The sequence below is a fragment of the Procambarus clarkii genome, chromosome 13 (genome assembly GCF_040958095.1).
Source record: "Procambarus clarkii isolate CNS0578487 chromosome 13, FALCON_Pclarkii_2.0, whole genome shotgun sequence".
NCBI lineage: Eukaryota > Metazoa > Arthropoda > Malacostraca > Decapoda > Cambaridae > Procambarus > Procambarus clarkii.
The window spans coordinates 19,589,837-19,606,954 of NC_091162.1; the positions used below are offsets into that span (position 1 = coordinate 19,589,837).

The 17,118-nt window shown below is 36.2% G+C and overlaps 1 protein-coding gene across 6 annotated transcripts in view; it reads left to right on the forward strand.

The window, feature by feature from the left end:
• The window catches only part of Flo1 (flotillin-1), a 67,334-nt gene that overhangs the window by 10,555 nt on the left and 39,661 nt on the right, over positions 1–17,118 (forward strand). For 3 of the 6 annotated variants that reach the window (XM_045740733.2, XM_045740732.2, XM_069323762.1), the window contains 4 exons: positions 5,950–6,040; positions 8,249–8,392; positions 11,677–11,796; positions 16,238–16,252. In XM_045740733.2, the coding sequence (XP_045596689.1) occupies positions 5,950–6,040; positions 8,249–8,392; positions 11,677–11,796; positions 16,238–16,252 (370 nt within the window). The remainder of the gene's footprint in view (positions 1–5,949; positions 6,041–8,248; positions 8,393–11,676; positions 11,797–16,237; positions 16,253–17,118) is intronic. The other 3 variants (XM_045740735.2, XM_045740734.2, XM_069323764.1) reach the window with 1 other exon arrangement.

Here is a 17,118-nt window from a genome sequence, read left to right on the forward strand (position 1 = left end):
TGATATAGGTTATCTTGAGATGATTTCGGGGCTTTAGTGTCCCCGCGGCCCGGTCTTCGACCAGGCCTCCACCCCCAGGAAGCAGCCCGTGACAGCTGACTAACTCCCAGGTACCTATTTACTGATATGTTGCCAGACTTGATACGGTTTGTCATTATTTGATGGTAAGTTCATAGTCTTTATGAACTGGTTAGTCTTTGTGAACCCTTGAAATTTGAGTAATTTGTTGAGTACTTGCTGCGGAGTATTGCTGTAAAATGTTGTCAATTCTTTAGCAGTATTTTTATTTATCGGATTTGTTATTCCAGTTTGATAATTGTTTGGCAATAAGTTAATGTACTATTGTGATAATATCAGAAAGATTAGTTAATGTGGTAATACTAGAGGGATTTGTTGGTGATAAGTACAGCCAGGTCTCACAAATCTGAAATGCTTGGGATCAATGGCATTAATAATTTTGTAATAAAATTGGTTTCAATAATACCACCCTCCCCCATCTACTTAGTTTAAATATTAAAATTTGTCAAATTATAAGTGGAAAACTAAACAAATGACAGAACACCATACTAACACTAAAGGAATAAAGTTGCCTAAGTCAGTTTGAGGTGATAATTACAATACTGTAAGAATCAAAGCAAATACCAAATTAAACTGGCATCTGAGACAGGTGATATAAAGATTAGTACATAGCAAAAGCTTGAAAACCCCTATGGTAGACCCTAGGAGTCTATGGGAGACCTTGGGAGTCTATGGGAGACCCTGGGAGTCTACGGGAGACCCCTGGGAGTCTACGGGAGACCCCTGGGAGTCTACGGGAGACCCTGGGAGTCTATGGGAGACCCTGGGAGTCCCTGGAAGCTTATGGGAGACCATTATCTCTTAACTGAATGTCACTAGTTTTACATTATGTACCAATTTTTGAAAGGTATATTAATTTCTTGTTTGGTATGGTTGTTACCCAAATTTATGGTAGTTTTCCAAGCTTTCTGAGGCTTTTAATTTATTAAATTAGTTTTTGTGATGGATTGGCTTAAGTTTTAATTGGCTAGTGCAGACAGTTTGGAGCAATTTATTTAGAAGTACAGTTTGTAATTTTTTGTCATGCTTTTGTATTTTTATCACAAGTTTTTTAGTGTGCCATTTATAAGCCACAGACGTTTATCTCGTGATTTTTATGTGTATAGTAAGGGTCAACATGTGTAATAGAGCTGTTGGTCTTTCTCAACCCTTTGCAGGTAATCCTCACATGACTACCATACATGAAACCGTAGGTTGCTGTAGCACGGCACAATATACCTGGTAAATCCCCATATCAATGGAGATAGTAGTGTTTTGCTTCATTTTAAATTAGAAGATTGTATCTTGCCTGAAAAAACCTTATATGTGTATAGTATCAACCATACCTAAATACAGTACAGTATTGGAAACAAAATCTGCTATCTTTACACATAGCAAAGTGTATACATCAATGCATTAAATGGTGAAATACTATCTGTAACAACATCTGTAGGTTGTTGATGTATAAGAATCACATTTTTGCTTAGTACATGTACTATGCAGTCTGCTCAAACGGAGACCAGTCCACAAGAAGTCTAGATGCAAGAGGAAACTTTGTGCTGGTCATAAGGTAAATATAATTGGTTACAATGGCAATGGAAGACTTTCAGAGGAGCGAATACATAAATTTCTGTGTGTGGGTGTGCACAAATTAGAGAAATAGAGGAATTAATATCAGAACTACATAGTCTAAAGTTAGAAATTATAATACTTTTTGTCAGCACGTTCGTGACTTTAAATTTAAATAAATAGTTTAATGATTTAGTAAGAAATAGCAGCACTGTACTGTGAACAGAGAAATTTGATAGCACTATATTGTACAGCATGGTACTTTATTACATTATACTGTATACAGTGGAACTTAGCTCAAATAGAGTTTCAACTTTTACAAGTTTTCAGGTGAACAGGAATGGTTCCGATCCATTCAGAAACTCTGGTACAATGACTGAACATAGAAATGTATTGATCATATGTGGTTGCTTCCAACCGAGTACAGTTGTCGGAAATGTGATGCCGAAATTTTTAAAATAAAAACTTTTTAATAGTTACTTTTTCCATAGATTTTGAAGTCAACATATGTACAATTTTGTGCCTCATTTAGACAAATAAAAGCATAATTGTCAAAAAAGTAGTGGAGATCGTAATTGTTGCCAGCAAAAATGCGAGTTTATTTTTATTTTTAATATCTATGTAAATATGCGAGTTATAAAGGTATAAATTATATCCTGGACGGTGAATTTGGCAAAAAAACTAATCTGCAAAGGGTTAAGAAAGTTTCAACTGAGAAAGTAGGGTCATAAGTTTTGTCAGCAGTTATACAGGTTTTGAGTGAGACTGTTACTCCACCTAGTTGTGCTTGTGCGGGATTGAGCTTCGGCTCTTTGGACACACACTGTTGTGTGTGTCCAGATATAGTGCAGCACGGAAACGTGTCAAGAATTCAGACGAGTTTAGTAATGAAGAGCCTAAGTTGTCAGCTTTTGAGTGCATACAGTGTCGTGAAGCTCAAGATTGAGGTCATAGAATTATTAATAGTAAACTGAATAAATGTACTGTGTATATATTTCCTCATCAGTTACCTCATGAATTGTAATCTCAGTGGCTCAGTAGTGGTAGTACCACAAGGCTAATACACTCAGTATAAAGTGCTTGCTTATAAACCAGTGCTTGGTACCCAGGGTCGTAACAGTGTCCACCAGGGCTCGGCTTGTTTGTGTATTCTAACCAAGTGTTTTTTTAATTTTCATTTCCCTCTGTGCTTTGGGTCTGAGCCTGGGCTCTGCCTCACATGTGTGTGTAAATAAGCCAAGGACAATGTGATAGTACTCAATCTCCCATACCTATTAAGGCCCACTGTTGCTTTGTAAGTAGATGACACCTCTTCCCTAACAGCAGCTTTCAGGGCCTATTGGAACAACTCTCTTGGCACTGCTGCTTTTTATCCTACATTTGCATCTATCTTGCACAAATTTATTCTTATGCCTGGGACTTGTAATGATGCAAATCATGTCAGGCTGTTAGTTTTCCCCAACAAGAGCAATTAAGAGACAGGAAGGGATGAGGCATACATCAAGTGTGCAGCAAGAAGTAATGTATAATCTCTATAGTAATGGCAAGGTTTGTCAACACCAACAATTTAGGGCATCTGTTGGATTCCTAAGACCCCTGGAGAACAATGGTTATCATCATCTACCACCAAGTGGAAAAAATAGTTTGAGCTTCTTCGGCAAAAACCTCCTAGATGCAATCAAAGCAATGTTTGTCAAAATATCAATTTGTATCCCTAAGGCAGCAACAAAATTTTGACTGCTTGAGAAACAAATACTGTATGCAACACTACAAAAACCACCCAGAGCATAGTAGAACCTCCTTGTTTGGAAATGTTGGTCTCATCCCATCAACAAGGTACAAGTCCATAATAACATACATCGTCAGATCTATGAATGAATTCTCCCAACTTTTTCCCTGAACAAAGGAAACATGTAAATCTGTTTTGATCTGAAAAATATATGAATATTGATCCCAGGCAAGAAAGAAGATAGAAGGAAAATACTGCAAGAGCAATTATGCTAAATAATTGTTTGGCATATAGATATATATAGTATATGATAGTAATGGTGATTGTATTTGAGTGAAATTGGTGTATCAAGGTAGTTCTTTCCACTTTAGGGACATTAACACTTTCGCGCTCTCCGCAAAGGTCATTCAGCCAACCGAATGTGCGCGCTGCGTTTTTATCGCTTAAGCGTAAAAACAAAAATGTGTATACTCTTTTTACTCTTCTGACCTTAGTTCTCATGCTACGTATTTCATTTTGGTACCAACGTGTTCGCAATAAAATTCTCTAGAAGAACATTAGTAAAATAAGTCACGAAACATATAGGGATACCAGCACCAAATAAATAACTACGTAGATGACTCGCCGTGAGCGCCCATCAGCAACAAAATGTTTTTACTCTTGGGATTGTAATCACCTCCACACTTGTTCTACAGCGTTAATTTTGGTATCAATGGACTCGCAATGAAATTCCCAACACGGTGATATGAATATAAGCGTAGAATAATGATGCAGCCCGCCCGCAAGAGTGTGGGAAGTGGTGAAATTGTTACCCGGTATTGGTGACGGGACGACGCACGGCGCTTTGAAAGTTTATACTTATTTCACTCTCATGACATTAATTTTCTATGTACGTCATTCATTTTTATGTCAATGTGTTCGCAATAGAATGTTCTATGTGCCCATAGGTAAAAAATATCAACAAAGCGTAAGTTAGAATAGCGACAAATATAAAACAACGCTGGAACATATCAGTGAGCGTCAAACACACACGAAATATTTTTACTTTTGTTATGTTCGTCAAGATTATACTTGTTGCACACAGTTATTTTTGGTTGTATATTGATCGGAATAAAATTCCCTAAACAGACATATGCATATAATACATGATATGGGGGAAGAATTACCAGTATAAACAGCTAAAGTCACCCACCTGCAACCCGTTTGGGACAAAATACCATTTGATCGAAGTTATCCACACCTTTCATGAACTTATTGTACCATGCAGCCTAGTGGTGAGAAAGAGAGCCTCATAGCGCGCAGTTTGAAACAAACCCAAAGTAAATCGGATAAAAATTGAATTTTATACAAATATTTTAAAAGTAGACATAACTTTATGTCCACTATGCGTTTACGTTAGACGAAACCGAACGCGCCAGCGCGTCCAGATAGCGCGAAAGTGTTAAGTTAGATTTGGATATTGTGCCTTTCAATTTAGTGCCTGTGGCAAGTGTTCAGGATGTTAAAGGAGTCGGCAGCAGTAGTATGGAATTGGTTTTTCATGTGTCAAGTTTATATTTTTATATTTACCTTTCCTTGCACATTTAGTTATTTTATTGGTTTTTGCTTCAGGCTTTATCCCCACTCTCCTCTCTTGCTTTTTTGCTTATGCATGTGTCATGTGTACTGGCATATTCTAATAATATGCTTAATTTATACAACTTGAGTTCCTGATTAAAACCCTTGAGAATTTTGACAAGTTATGTATTAGATGTGCAGAGCATATTTTGTTAAATTTTTGTTTGCATTGAGATTTTTACAAGGCATGGACTTCTTTCTTTCTTGTTATTCTTTGTGTTATGATTTTAAGTACTGTTATGCATATACAGTCTTGCTTGTGTTTTTACAAAGAAGCAAGTTTGTTGTGTAATTAAGATAGTCAGTACTATATGAAATAAACAGACTAATACAGTGCTCAACTGTTTGAAATGTTTTTTTTTTTTTTTTTGTAGCAACAGGAAAAAACGATGTGTGAAAATGATCAAGAATAAATAATACAATACTGTAATTTCAATTTAGCTTTAGTCAGTCTTATTGTACACTTCACACATAAAAGCCATCATTATGTGAAACTTGCTTCTTATATAGTATTTCTTGTTCTCTCCCATGTTCCTTTAGTCCTGTTATGATATATATTTTAAGATTTATGATGAGAGCTAGATGTTACTGTAGTATAAACTATTATGTATTGTACCTTGAATTGATTGTTTATACTGTATTTATTATATATATATATAGAAGATAATTGAGTAGACATTAATGGGCTGAAAGCCAAATGCATTAGGTGTAATTAATAGTCAGGCTTATGCTGAATAGTCAAGAATTTGTAGTGTCTGTGAAGCTCACTTTGCATTTGATTGGGGGATAAGATATGCTTACAGAAAATGATTATCCACACATTCTATGATTTAACTATAGTAGTTTTACGTTATTAATTTGAATGTTCTTCTAGGTTATATATCATTGTTCATTGCATATATTGAAATACGATTACATATTTTTAAACATATTGAATATTGTATGATGATTTAACCATAAGGCATTTCATGTGTTAGGATATCGCTCAACGTGATGACTCTCAATGTTGAGTCTCCACGAGTCTACACTGCACAAGGAGTTCCAATCTCTGTCACGGGCATTGCACAGGTCAGTGAACTAAACACATTTTTATTTACAGACAAGAAATTGTGTACAGTATTTTGTTACATTATCAGAGGTAAAAGATTTCTTATAACCATAGAAACTACACACAATATTGTATTGTATCCCGAATTATTTATTTTCTTAGAAAAGCTGTTGGTTTCAGCAGTACTAATCTAGTATTAAACAAAAATTTAATATAACTATTACTCGAACAATGTAAGTTATATTAAAATTCTATGGCTAGAAGCATTACCCTCGTAGTTTCTAGCAAGCCGTCTTATATCTCAAGTTCCCCGTTTTCGTCTTTCTTCTGTATGCGGTTTAGTTATTACTGTAATGTTGTTATTTTATTGTACTGTACAATACACTGTTTTCACTTCTTTCTGAATATGATTCTTGATGTCCTCATACAGTTCTCGTGCCTTCTCATATTATATGTATCACTTACAGTACATGCACCAAAAATGGTCCATTTGTCCACCACACATACACCCTGGGAAGTTGCCAAGGATCAAGATGTTGTAGGATGCATGGTGGACAGTAGTAGGAGGGACAGCAGCAGCTATTGTAGGAAGGGTTGTGGGACAGAAGTACGACAGTCAAGTAACAGCTATTGTAGGGTCATGGGACAGGAGGAGGAGTGGCAGCAACAGCTGTTGTAGAAAGGGTAGTGGACATGGCAGTAGCAGCTATTGTAGAAAGAGTGCTGGGTAAGGTAAGGTGGTAGTGGGAGCTGTTAAAAGAGTTGAGGCACAAAAGAGGTTGTGGAAGTGTTCTAGCATCATTATTTTATTGTTTTGTATACTTATTGTGAGAATGAAGCTTAGTTTACAACCGAAATGTTGAAGTGTGACGCATCATCTTCAGGCAGTAGACACCAATATTAGTGTCTGTAATACAGGTGTGGGAGTCTGCATCTGGTAATGTGCAGGAATCCCATACATATCATATTTTTCATGAATGCTTGTGTATAAGGAGGATTATTCAATATTTCAAAATGTCTATATTCATTAACAGTTTATGATGGAACATAATTTATATTTGTTTTATTGTGAGTTTTTGTTTTCTCTGTAATATGGTTCAGTTCCTGAGCCCATTATATGGCTCTGTAAACTTTTCTGTTACGTCTCGTAGAATGGGTATGGGATGCATAATAAGTTAACACTTTCGCTCGGGGATGACGCAGCATTGCGTCATCCGTTTACTGGCGGTAATGCCGGGGATGACGCAGCGTTGCGTCATCCACTTTAAAAATTCGCCAAAAATCAGGTTTTTATCCGATTTTTTTGGGACTGGTTTTAAAATGTGCGCCGATGTCTTCCCATTTTCTTTGTTGAGCCTCGTGGCCCTCAGGCGGCTTGGCACACGCCGTGGGCCCATTGTCTTTGCTCCACTGTTGTGACCAATGTCGCTTCCCCTCGCATCTCAAACGTGTGAACATTTCGGCTATTTTCCGTGGCTATATTTCTTACTGCGGCTTTAGAAACTATCTACGCTTACTCCACGATGGATAGTAATCATGAACAAGGCCCTTCCAGGAAGAAAATTGCGAAAGAAAGGCTTGAAAAGGGTGGGAATTGGGAGTGTAGCAGGAAGGCCTCTGAGCGCTCACTCATGGCTAACGCGTGGCCCGTCTTCAACTCGTCGGCGGTTGGAGTGTGACCAGGTTTTTTTTCTTATATGCTAATGTTCCTCTAGAGAATTTTATTACGAACCCATTGAGACCAAAATGAAAGACCTAGGACAAAAATTGAGGTGACCAGAGTGAAAATAGTGAAAACATTTTATCCCGTTTGCACGCTCCTGGGTAACTCGTTCGCACTTTCTCTGTTTGCTGCGGGTAATTAGCCGGGCTTTTGGAGTTTATATGCATTTAGTGCTGTAGAGAATTTTATTGCGAACACAATGATACCAAATTTAATCTCGTAGAAGGAGAATTGAGGTGACAAAGTTGAAGAGAGTATACACTTTTCGGAATTAACGCGCGCTTCCGTGACACGCTGGGGCCCATATCGCCCTGTCGAGGGGTGGCGCGCGGGGTGAGCGAAAGTGTTAAATAAGCTAAACAAAAATTATATTATCAGACTTTTTGCTTCTGTTTGGTTACACCCAATGTATATGTGTATACATATTTAGCCTTTTTTTTTCATTAAATTATTCTTTTGTTACAAATTTGAATTTGATGAGACATTCTCTCTCTCTCATTTTCAGGTGAAAGTACAGGGTCAGTATGAAGAAATGTTACTGGCTGCCTGCGAGCAGTTCTTGGGCAAGTCGGAGTCCGAGGTTCAACAAGTGGCACTGGAAACGCTTGAAGGACACCAGCGTGCCATCATGGGGTCCATGTCTGTTGAGGTTGGTGTCTTTTTTGCGTAGATATGAGAAATTGTAGTTACTGTATTTTGTGTGCGTGCTTCAATTTTTTAAATCTACGCAGGAAAGAAATTAACCTACCAGTCAGTGATCCTTGTTGCACACAAGAACGGTTTAATTCACCCTCTAGTGTGGTTCACTTTTTTCTTGACAGCACTTGTGATTGTTACCAAATGCACACAAATTACAAATTGTGCACACATAATGTGCACACTAAGCACACAAATACAAATTTTCTACTACTTCCAATACAGGCATTTATTTTATACAAAGTTCAAATACAATGCTTTGAATTTAGATAGCTTATCTTCATGTACGTAGGCGTATAAATTTTGCATATCTCTTGAACTTTGTCATCTGCTCAGTGAAGGGTAAATTTGCTATTGGTATGTGGTTATCTTTCTCTCTCTCTGTCTGACACAGTCGTACACACACTCGATATGTGCTGCCATCTTCTGTCCACAGCCCAAAGCACTGCTTCTCTCATGCCGATGCAGAGACAAGGAACAGGACTTGTGGTTAAGACAAAATTTTACCGCTGACTACTCTCAACAGGTGTTACACTTTGCAAACAGAGATACTGTATTGTACAGTACTAACTATTTAAAATCTTAAAAAAATGGCAGATTCAAGAAATGACTTGGAAACCTTGCAACAAGAGCACCAACATTATAACATCTAATTGACCACAAAAGTTATAGCATTAACCCTTAAACAGTGCAAGTCATATATATATGATTTTGTGTCTAGTGCTATAATTTAAATGCCCCACCTAGGATAGGGGCAGCTATAGTGCAGCCACAACCAAAAGTTGCCAGATGCCACCTAGAAAAAAAATCCAGGCCAACATTCTTGGGTGTGAGAGCTTCAGTATTGAGCAAGCCACCAAGGCTGATGCACGCAGCACGAGCTCACAGCACCGCTGTTCAGCTTGTGATCACAGCATCGCCTACAAATGCCATAATAAATATGTTTCTGCTATTATTTAGCGATGATAGTATTACAGAAGACCCCTGACTGTGATAAAACTGACCAGGATTCTGATAATAGTAGGATTGTGGTGATATTTAGCGCTGTGCTCCATGGAGGGAGGAGTAATGTTGTGGGAGGGAGGGTGGTGGCGTTGTCTTCTGACTGTGTGTGGCCACCATACCAGACTGCACTCACCATACCAGCTTAGTGGTTCGCTATGGTGAACACAAATGTAGATACTTGTATATAACGTGTGTATAGAGCGTAATAACAGCAATAGGATAGGTTGTGAGCCGCCATTTTGGTGAGGGAGGTGCGTCGTCTGCACAACTTTCATGTTGTTTACTGGTGGCCACTATGATCTTTGGCCACCATACCAGCTTATTTGTACAGGTATGGTGAATAAAACAGGTAGATACTTATATATAATGTGTGTATATAGTGTAATAACACAACAAACAGTATTGTTGGAGGAGAAATATAAGTGCATATGGCCTTGAGGGCGGCCGCCACCAGCTGACTGTGTGAGTAGCTACGACTTTGTGCCTTTACTCACCATACAAGCTTAGATGTACAGTTATGGTGAACAAAACATGTAAATACTTATACATAATATCTGTGTATAGTGAATAAATGCAAAAACAGTATTGTGGGAGGAGAATGAGGGCGAGTGAGGTGTTGTTGAGGGAGGGAGAGGCAACGAGTGGCTGGCTGGTGTTTGGCGGTCACTCCTCGTTGTATTTTGACTCACAATACCAACTTAGTGGCTCGCTTTGGTAAGCAAAACATGCAGATACTTATATATAACCTGTGTGTATATAGTGTAATAACAGCAAAACTATTTGTTTATTGTTTTATGAACATAATAATTGAATCACTAATATGCACACCATAATTTTGAGTACAGCGATGATTCACACATTTTATAATATAAATATATCACAATTCACTGTATTGAATAATATTACTGCAAAAAACTAAGAAAAAATCAATCATTGAAATAATTAGGTAATAATATTTGTGGCAACTGCCGCCTGACAGCTCAAGCGGAGTAGACCTCGTCTGGCGAAGGCTCTGTCAACGCCCCTTTTTTGCCAGACTTCCCTACCCTATTGCGGCTAAAATATGCCACCTACGATTTTTTTGTCATTTTTTCCGTGATCAGGGAACGAAAATGAACACTTCTATAAGACGAAGGAATTTTTTTTTTTTTTTTTTTTTTTGCACCTGTGGGTGTTAAATCCATTTGGGCCCCTAGCGGTTTGAGGGTTAATGTAAGCATTAAAACTTTGAAGACGTTAAATATTGATCACTTGGGTGCCAAACCTATATACTGTACAGTACTCCACAGTACAGTACATGGAGGTGTACCGAAACAAATATTTTTACTTGCATTAGTATTCTGATGCTATAAAAAGACTGATATAGGTACTTCAATACAGATATGATACTTAATATTTTTTGGTCAGAAGTCGGAACAATGCCAGTTTGTGTAAAAAAAAAATTTGTCAACATTTTACCGATACCAGTACAGGTATAGTACTAGTACTGAAAAAATCGGTAGATACCAGCAATACGAATACATTGGCATGCCTTTACAGGATACAGGAAACAAGACAAATTTAGATTTTTCTTATGACAGAAATAGCAAGTAAAGAATCTAGGAATAATGATGTAAGACAAAAATTTAATAAGCATAACAGAGCAAATATAGCATTAACTAGAAAAATGGTACGGTGGCTTATGAAAACCTTCAAATTCAGGGATATTTTCTTCGATCCAGGGAATACACAGTGTTCCTACTTTCCAGATTGTGTATGCTTTCTCACCTTGAATACTGCTTGATGCTTTCTTCATCTTTCAAGGAAGGATAGGTTTCTGAAATAGATGGAATACAGAGAACATATTCAGTATTGTAGTTCATTTTAATATTGTCTTAGTTAAAATTTATTTAACATAAACTATGTTCAGAGTATCTGACAAATTATGTTTGGAATGTTATTGTTCACCTCTTAATATTCAAAATGTGTTTTGGTTGAGTGTTGATGCATGTATTTGCTGAGTAGGTGTACATTTAGGGAAAATGGCCCATAGGATATATATATTGGCACCGAGACAAATCTAGAAAGATTTTCACGTTTCTTAAAATTGTAGCTGAAAAACATGGGTTTCCTCAAGGTGCACGCTCTCCTGCACATGTGGGTCTTGTTTTACACTGAAGTACATATTTTATCTCTTCAGGAAGTTCATTTTGTTTTTAAATGCTTTATCAGATTCTTTTTTATAATTAACAGGAGATATACAAGGACCGTAAAAAATTCAACCAAAATGTTTTTGAAGTTGCATCCAGTGACTTGATAAACATGGGCATCACTGTACTCTCGTACACCCTTAAAGACATTCATGATGATGAGGTACGTAAACATGTTTGTTTCGTAACTAAACTTTGTATGCCAGTTGATGAGAGAGAAATTAGGGATATGTGTGTTCATTTATTACATGTACTTAGTATTGTCACAGTTTAAATTTGTTTGGGTGATTTGTGTAACAGTATGTATACCATACTGGCATACTAATATATTTGTGTGTATATAATAATAATAAATTTATTATTATATATGTACTGTACAGTACAACCTCGTAAATCCTGACTAATATGTGCCAAGCCCATTCCAGATTTTAAAGAATTTTGCATTTTTTGGTAATTTACATCCAAATATTTAGTAATTTTTTTTATAGAAAATAATAGAACAAATCTCTATGCTTATTTAGATACAAATACAGTGATATATATAATTATGATTTTGTAATATTATAATACAAATAATATAAAACTAATAGAAATTTGAGCCTCTGGGTATTTTTGTCAATCTTTGCTATCAGAATTTTCTCATCTGATCTTTTTATGTGAGAACAGTACTTGTATCAACATCAAACTTGTCTGACAGTCTCTTTATTCCCTAGTCATGATCATTTTCCATATAAAGTGTACTTTAAAATCCATAATATTGTACAAGAGGTGACCCAAAACCACCAAAAGGTAGGGTGAAAAACTTGCACTGTGTAGAGATTCCTGTTTTTCAAGGCCTAGATTTTCGAGGTTGGATCGTGTGCACATGTATGCGTATGTGTGTGTGTGTGTATATGTGTGTAATTTTTTTTAATATAGTATAAAAATTGTCTGGAGAATATACAGTCTTTTATGAGGATTATGTGGAGGAGTCTATAATTGAAACTAAAGTTCTTTGTTATTGTTTCTTAAAGCTGGATGATACTTGTTGTATGAAGGGAGCTTAGCAAGTAGATTAGATTCCAGTAAAAGACGGGCAGCTAAGCACTGAAGGAGTAAATTTATATATTATTATTATATATATATAATAATAAAATAATACATTGAACTGAATGGTAAGAAGTTATATACTTTCAGTTTTCTAGCTTTATTCAACTTGGGTTCCCGACTTAATATCTGAAATAACACAAAGCAAAGGTATCGGAAGGGAATTACAAATCATCCTTATAATGAACCCTATAACAAGAACAAACGAATACAGTATAATCAAATGAATAAGATATTTAGAAATATCACATTATATAAATATGTATCGGTAAATGCAGCCTCAGTCCTTTCTGCTTTTGACCAGGTGCTTGAACCCAATTCGTTTCTCCACTCTTCTCTGATGGAGTGTACGCCATCCGGTTGATACAGTACTGTGCTAACTATTCCATTCCATTCGTCAGTCTAAGCAATCTCTTATCATCACTGTTGCTGCAGCAAGATGACATGAGGCAGAAAAGAAAGATGCTTATATGGTAATTTAAAAAGATCGTTAGGGAAATAATTAAAATGCTAAAAGGATTTTATGAGAAGGAAGAATTTATTTTTCAGAAAGGTAATCATGTTGGGGAAAAAGGAGAACCTAAGGAGAGTGGAGGACATAGGGAAAGATTATGTTGGCTAATATGCATGATGCTACCAGTATATGGAGAAATTATTTTGGTATCGGTTACAAATGATGAAGAAAAGGCTATAACAACATTTTTGCAATGAGCAGAGTTGATGGAAGAAGATCAGTGAAACAGGAATATAAAGGGAAGAAATTAGAGAAACCAAGAATATGTTAAAGAGGGTAAAGGCTCTTGGTATAGATGAAATAGTTTCAGATATGTTGAGGTACTGTATAGGGGTGAGGTTAGCTATAGACACTTAAAGGTATTGTATAAGGGTGTGATGGTTGTAGACATAATGTTGAACACATGTTAAATGGCATGGCAGGAGGGAAGGGTGCCAGGTATTGGACTAAAGCTGTTTTGATACTGTGCCTATATTTTAGGGAAATAGGGCAGAATGTTGTAACTATGGGGAGATTAGTTTACTTAGTGTATGTGTACATACACCTTGAAAAGTGTATGACAGAGTGCAAAATGAGAGAGTAAGATAATAAAATGTTGGGTGAACAGGGTGGATTTTGCCAGGGAAGGGGCTGTAAGATCAGATTTTTACTGAGAACTTGTTGAAACATTTTAGGAAGAAGAAAATTGTATGGATCTAGAAAGAGCATGTGATTGAAGTGTTTGTTTAGCAATTGTGGGTTCTTTAAAGATTATAGATTGGGCTGGAGTTTATTAACAGCTGTGACATAAGTTTATATGCATAGCAGAACATGTGTAATAGTAGGGATAAAATACAGTAGATTTTTTTGTTGGAATAGATGTAAGACAAGGTTGTGTGGTGATGCCCATGCTCTTTAATATACTGTATATAGGATGGGTCAGTTAAGGTTGTAAAGGCAGGAACACTAGAAGTGGGGAGGGGATTGTAAGGGAGGTAAATTGATATTTACATGGTTGTATGCAGGTGATGCAGTGTATTTTGCTTAGATTGAGGAGGAACTGTGAAAGATTGTGAATAAGTGTGATAATGCCAGAGAAGAAATTTAAAACTCAACGTAGGAAAAGTGAGATTAAGGCATTTGAAAGCAGAAAATGGGATGTTGTAAAACTTTGTTGATCCTTATAGAGTGGCAAGACATTAATTTGAAATGTAGGGTAAAAATTGAGGAAGACATACTGGAAGTAGTTGTAAATTCTAAATACTGTACTGTATGGTACTAAGGAGCTGTGCTCAATACAAAATGGAAGTATATATAGATAGTGAAATAAGTGAGGATAAAGAATGGGGGAGAATAGTGAAGTTAAGAAATGTTAGTATCGGAGTTAAGAAACGTTATTATCGGAGTTAGGGAATGTTAGTATGAGAGATAAGAAAAAGATTGAGCGACTGTAAACAACTCTTACCCCTGACATGTGTAAGTGAAGCTTGGGTGTGGAAAAGCATCTGGTGTATATGGGATGGATACATCAGTGAGAAGGTATAGTATATGAGAGATGCAGTACAAGTAGAAAAAGTGACGGAATGAACTGGCATATGAAGTGAAGTGAATGAGCTGAACTGGAGTGGATGAAGTCCAATGCATTCAGGTGTGGCATAAATGTTTGTAGAATACCTGCGAATCATTAAATGAGAAGGGTTTATAAACGTGAAATTAGGGGATCATATAGTAGAGGCAGATGAGCGGTATCTTGGAAGAGAAGATTGGGATTTTATATGAACAGAAGGGTGAGAGGGGGGGTTTGAGAGCTTGAAAGAATGAAATGTTTGAGTGGGGATAAAAGCCTCCTGGAGAAATTTCTGCTTTGGCCTTCTGATAATGGGAAGGTCTCTGAAAGGGACAGAGTGTCTGAGCTGTAGCTAGATAAACCTTATAAGAAGTCAAGGTTTCTTGTTCAATGAAACACTAGAAAGAACTTTAGTCTGAAAGTAGACTTAATATTTGCCACGGTTCCAGTACAAAATGTTTATTTTGTAAACTAATGATTATCTGGAATACAATACAATAACAGTTCATTGGAAATATTACCAATGTAATAGTCCATGATTGCATTTAATGTTGAAAGATTATATACTCCTTCAATGAGAACTTTTTGGCATTGACGAAGATGTTTTTATGAATTGTATGAAATATTTTGTATGTATTACATAGGAGATCGATTTGTTACAGTTTATTAATTCCTTTAAGGAAGTGATGTTAAATCCTAATATTAGTTAAATGTTTTGAATTTCTTGTATAATGTGTGCCTTACATATTGAAAATATTCATAGAAATTTTTTGTTACACATTATCTTGATATCAGGTTAATATTTGCATTAAAGTCTAGTAACTTTATGAAGTCGTAGATTACTGCCAGATAATATTTGCTTGTCCATCTCGTATCCACACTTGTAAATGTCAGTGTCTGTCTTGCACGGTTTTGATAAGTTCATTTTTGCTGTGTTAAAAGGGAAGCTGTGTGCATAGATAAGGCTATTACTTAACTCAGATCTTTAATTTATTAACTAATGGGTAATAGTGGGGACTAATGGGAGAGAATTATTATACAAGTGTTTTTGTTTATATGATACTATTATAATGTATTAATAATTATGATACACATATATTTATATACATGCATGCTGACATTTACATATGATTACAGATACAGTAACTACTAAGGAAATTGAAATCAGAAATGACTTGAACTCTTTTTGAGTATTTCAGGCTCACATTATAAAGATGTGCTAAAGATTGTATGTGCAAATGTACTTGAGCAATTTGAATTTTCAGTTTCCTTTGGGGTTATCCTTTGTCACTTACTTTTTTTTTTCTGTGAGAGATTTACATTATATACAAAATATACATATACTGTATACAGACATCTGTATATGTGTTTCATTTAATATTTATGATTTGCAACAAATTACAAAACATCTAATCTTACCCTTTCCTCCACCTCTGTCAATGTTATTACTATACTCAGACCTACTATGCAAAGGTTAGTTTAGTCCAGGTCTATTCAGCCTGTCGTGTTGTCCGTTCATGTGGTACACGATAGATGGCCGCCCAGTAGGTGTGCACGTGCATTATTGTCTCTGCTTGCTATGGGAGTTGCAGTTCTTTGCACTGACCAAGAGAAATGTCCAAATGTTGGCCCTTATTAGCCATGCCTTTCTGAGTTCACAGCAGATTCATGTGTTAGCACCAGAACCTGTTCGTACAGTATTCCATAGTGTACTTGGAGGCACTTCCTTAATGCCATACAGTTATTTATATATTTTTATTTATTTATTTTTCTTAAACCTCTTTTAATTTAAATTTATTTGTTTGTCATTTTGTTACTTGTATATTTGTTTATGATTGATTATTTGTACTGTAGTACTTGTGCTCCTCTTTTACTTCTCACATTAGTTTACTACTATTTGTTTTTATTTGTACATTTTTAATTTGTTGTACTTTTTATTTTGTTAACATGTTTTTTTAGACATAAATGATGGGGGGTCTTAAGATAAAATAAAATGAATTTTTTGTTTTTTTTTTCCAGCAACTTGGTGAATACTAGTAATAAGGCTTTTCAATGTAATGGCTAGCTTTCCCACCATGAAGCCAGTGCTTTGGCAGGCAATCTAGTTTTTTATCCCTAGACCCAACTACCCCCCCCCCCCACTGGTCATAAGTAAACAAAGGTTCGACTCGCCTTTTCCCTTTAGTTGGTTTGTGTTACTTGCATGAATCATGGAAGAGGTCCCCCCCCCCTCCTAATGCCTTTATTTATGCACATGCTTCCCGCTATTATGTTGATATTTACGTGACAGAATACCTATATGATATACAGTATGCTTTTTATTATTGTTGTGCTCTCTG